Genomic DNA, 3551 nt, shown 5'->3' with positions numbered 1-3551 from the left:
CACGGCGAAAGAAGGAACAAGGTTCGGGGGAGGTGCCACTCACTTTTAAACAGCCAGAGGTAATGAGAACTAACTATCATGAGAACAGCAGCAATGGGATATTGTTCAACCATTCACGAGAAATCCACTCACATGATCCAATCACCTTTCATCAAGGCCCCACCTCCAACATTGGGGATTACAATTAAACATGAGATTTGGGTGGGGACGCTTATCCAAACTACATTACTTAGTTTCTATGACTATTGACCAGACCTTCCTCTAGGGTTTGCTCCTTATTCTCAAGGTATAGCTTTTCTCGCTAATCAGCTTTGTGAGTTTGGTATTAATGACATATCTCCAGCCTGGCTGAGCTGGAACAATGTTTCTGAGCACTGATGTACTCCTAGCATTACTGTTTTCCTTTTATCACCATGACAGATAATCTCTGATAAACTCTACATATATACAGTCAAGTCTGGGTACAAAGACACATAGGGAAATTGGACATAGACTTCTGGATCCCCACAATGTTTAACTATCTCTTCTGTGCTGACTTGACCCTATGATTCAAGCCACTTCAGTACCTTTATTCTCAGATCCTTAAAAAATATATATGTCTTCTTTGGCTCCAGCTGTCCACACTGGAGTCATAAAATTGTTCCCAGGAAAAAAAAATGGAAGTGATATAGCGCTTCCTCTTCTTTCATGAGTTTTCTGTCTCTCAGAATTTCCTTAAAGCATTCTCCTCATATGTCCAATTTTATACATAGTTCTTTGTGGTAGAAAGTTGAGGCCAGTAGCAGTCACTATGCTATGACTGGAAGTAGAAGTCCTAACTGGATATTTTCACTACATAGTTATGCGCTCCTGAGCAATATTTAATTTTTTAATTTTTTTATTTTTTTTTATTTATAGTAAACTTTATTTTCAATGATATTTCACTTAACATAATTTCAAAGTCAGTCTGTGGTCTAAGATGAGCAAAAGAACAAATACTCTATTTTTTCACACTGTTCCTCTGAGCAGGGAATGGGGTTTCAGGGCTCTCAATGTCAACACTTAACATTTTACCCTTGAGATTTACCTACAGATACAGAAAGAAGAGACAACATCAATATACAAGAATCGATCTCTATGAGGGTCTCAATAAGCTCATGTTACATCCTCATTATAACCTCTGTAGGGTTATAATGGTAACAACTGATTTTCCACCCCTCTACCAAGTTTGGTGTCTTTTTTTTTTAGGTAAAATGTCAAATGCAAAAATGAATAGTGGAAGATGCAGATTTTTAATCCTTCATGAGTCCAAGCTGGAACATGACTTCTGCTAATCAGATGTCGTCAACATAGGAACTCCAATTTTGGCGGCCATCAGCAAACTGGCACCTGCAATTAAACCTACAGGCATGATTTTTCCATAGTAGTAGGATCTCAATCCCATGACACCAACAAAAGTAACAGATGTAGCAGCTAGGAAAACCCAAACGTTCCTTGGATCCTGAGACATCTGATAAGAACCCAGGCCAGCTAGGCTGCCGAAAAGCAGCCCTGCAGCCAGGGACGGCACCCTGCCTGTTTTTACATAGCCGACGATCCCACCAGAAACAACCAGTGCTGTGTAGCCAAAGCCAAACCAATGCAAAGGCACTAATGGGAAGGGGCTCTTCTCCATTCTTCTCTTCTCAGTCCAGAAAGGAGACTGCCCCAGGCCTGCATCGATCTCCCGAAGGCCCGCGCGGTCCACAAGCGCGCACAAGCCGCGGGGCAGAGCAGCCAGGTCTCGCAATATTTATTTTAAATTTTACACTTTTTGAACTTTAAAGTAAAATTATATTGCATTTTTAATTTTATTTTACTCACCATTTTTATGACCTTCTTCCATATAGTGTCTGGTGGAATTTGCATTGCCATGATCTCTTCAATTTATGAATATTCCACAAGTTAACTATTTCTTCAATTGTGATGGACATTAATACTACAAAAATGGTTCCATGAAAATCTTTGTTTATATTTTTTGGTCTAGTTCACTAATCTAGATGTAGTATGATGTTGATGATAATGTTAGTGATTATGAGAAGTGGTCAGATTCTGAACACATAGTTTTCAGGACGAAGAGCCAACAAGATTCTCATGTATTTGCTATTATTATATGGGGAGAAAAAGAAAAGAACAATCATAACTTCAAGGTCTTGCATGAAAAACTGAATGGACGTAGTTGTCATTTGCTGAGACCGTAAGAAGAGATTTGGCATAAAATCTCACAAAGTATTTGCTATAGTATAATTAAGGTGACTATTAAAACATAGAAGTGGAGAAGCTAAGTGGTTAGTTTTAGATGTGATTTTAGATTTTAGAGAGAATGTCTAAATGAAAAGTTTAAAGAAATAATTATATATAAATAGAAGTTAAAGACACAACATTGGATGAAATCAACACAGCAATGAGAATGAGTAGGGAAAAGGAGATTGAAGAATTGGTCCTTCATATACCTTAACATTAAAAATTCAGAAATCTTAGGGAAAATCAGCAGCAAGGACTAAGAGGTAAAAGAAGATTAAAAAACAATGTATGCTTTCTTAAGCCCAAGTGAAAATAGCATTTTAAGGATGACAAAGTGACTAAATGAATCAACTACTGCTAAAGTATGATTACAATATATATCTAATCAGAAGTCATTAAAGAAGGTATTAATCAGAAGTCATTTAAAAGCTTAAATTATATTTCAATCTCTAATTGACATTCTTATCCACATTAAGCATACCCAAGTCTACTTTTCTGCTTTATGAGTCTCCCTCCTTAGTATACTGTTTCTTATAGTTACTAGCTTCATTTATCACCGTATAAATAATTGACAATTCACTGCACACTTGCTTTTACACTAAAATTAGCCTTGCAAAACTGTTAAGTACTTTCCTTGCTGTTGAATCCAAATTAACTTTAACAGGTCTCTTAGTAAGCAGCATTTTCTACAGGTAATTCTTTTCCTGACCTATTTCCTTTTCTCATTTTCTGTGTTATTTTGATTCTTTACGTCCTCACCTGGTTTTCCCCTTTACTCTCCTTTTGTTAAATAGAAGAGCTCATAAGCTCTATTTTCATGGATCATTTCATTTTTTTTTTCAATGTCTTAACTGTAACATTTGACAAGGCTCTTTCTTACGTTATTCCATTTCTTCAATTAATATCTGATGATGACTTCAAACCTCAATCTTATGCCCAAATATGTTTTTTGAGCTTTATACATTTACATCCAAAATAATACTAAAAGAGTAAGATGTATAAAACTGAATGTATATCTACCACCCCAAAACTCAACTTGAACTTGATCTTATATTTCTAGTTTCAATGATCTCTAAGCTTCTAACCCAATGTCTAAGGAGCTGAGAAGTTATTATTAATATTTTAGGTTACCTTTCTTTCCGTTTTCTTCCATCTCTTAGTTTTATTAGTTCTGTTTCTTAAATATCACATGAATTATTATACTTCACTTGATACTCATGATACCCTAACTTACACCATCATCATCTTCTATTCTGTTTATAATCTCCCAAATGATTTTCTGATCATCA

The 3551-nt window shown here is 35.8% G+C and overlaps 1 protein-coding gene across 1 annotated transcript; it reads right to left on the bottom strand.

Moving 5' to 3' along the window:
• Window positions 1-864: 864 nt before the first annotated feature.
• On the bottom strand, window positions 865-1743 carry LOC102125935 (transmembrane protein 14B). The gene has a single exon (XM_045378023.3). It carries the CDS (start codon window positions 1652-1654, stop codon window positions 1310-1312), a length of 345 nt encoding a protein of 114 aa, XP_045233958.1. The 5' UTR covers window positions 1655-1743; the 3' UTR covers window positions 865-1309.
• Between the last annotated feature and the right edge of the window lie 1808 nt (window positions 1744-3551).

This window comes from Macaca fascicularis, chromosome 18 (genome assembly GCF_037993035.2).
Source record: "Macaca fascicularis isolate 582-1 chromosome 18, T2T-MFA8v1.1".
Lineage (NCBI taxonomy): Eukaryota > Metazoa > Chordata > Mammalia > Primates > Cercopithecidae > Macaca > Macaca fascicularis.
This window is presented reverse-complemented; position numbering and strand designations above follow the sequence as displayed.

Bases quoted from the DNA above. Each gene is read 5' to 3' on its own strand.
- LOC102125935 (XM_045378023.3), bottom strand. From the start codon at position 1,654: ATGGAGAAGAGCCCCTTCCCATTAGTGCCTTTGCATTGGTTTGGCTTT.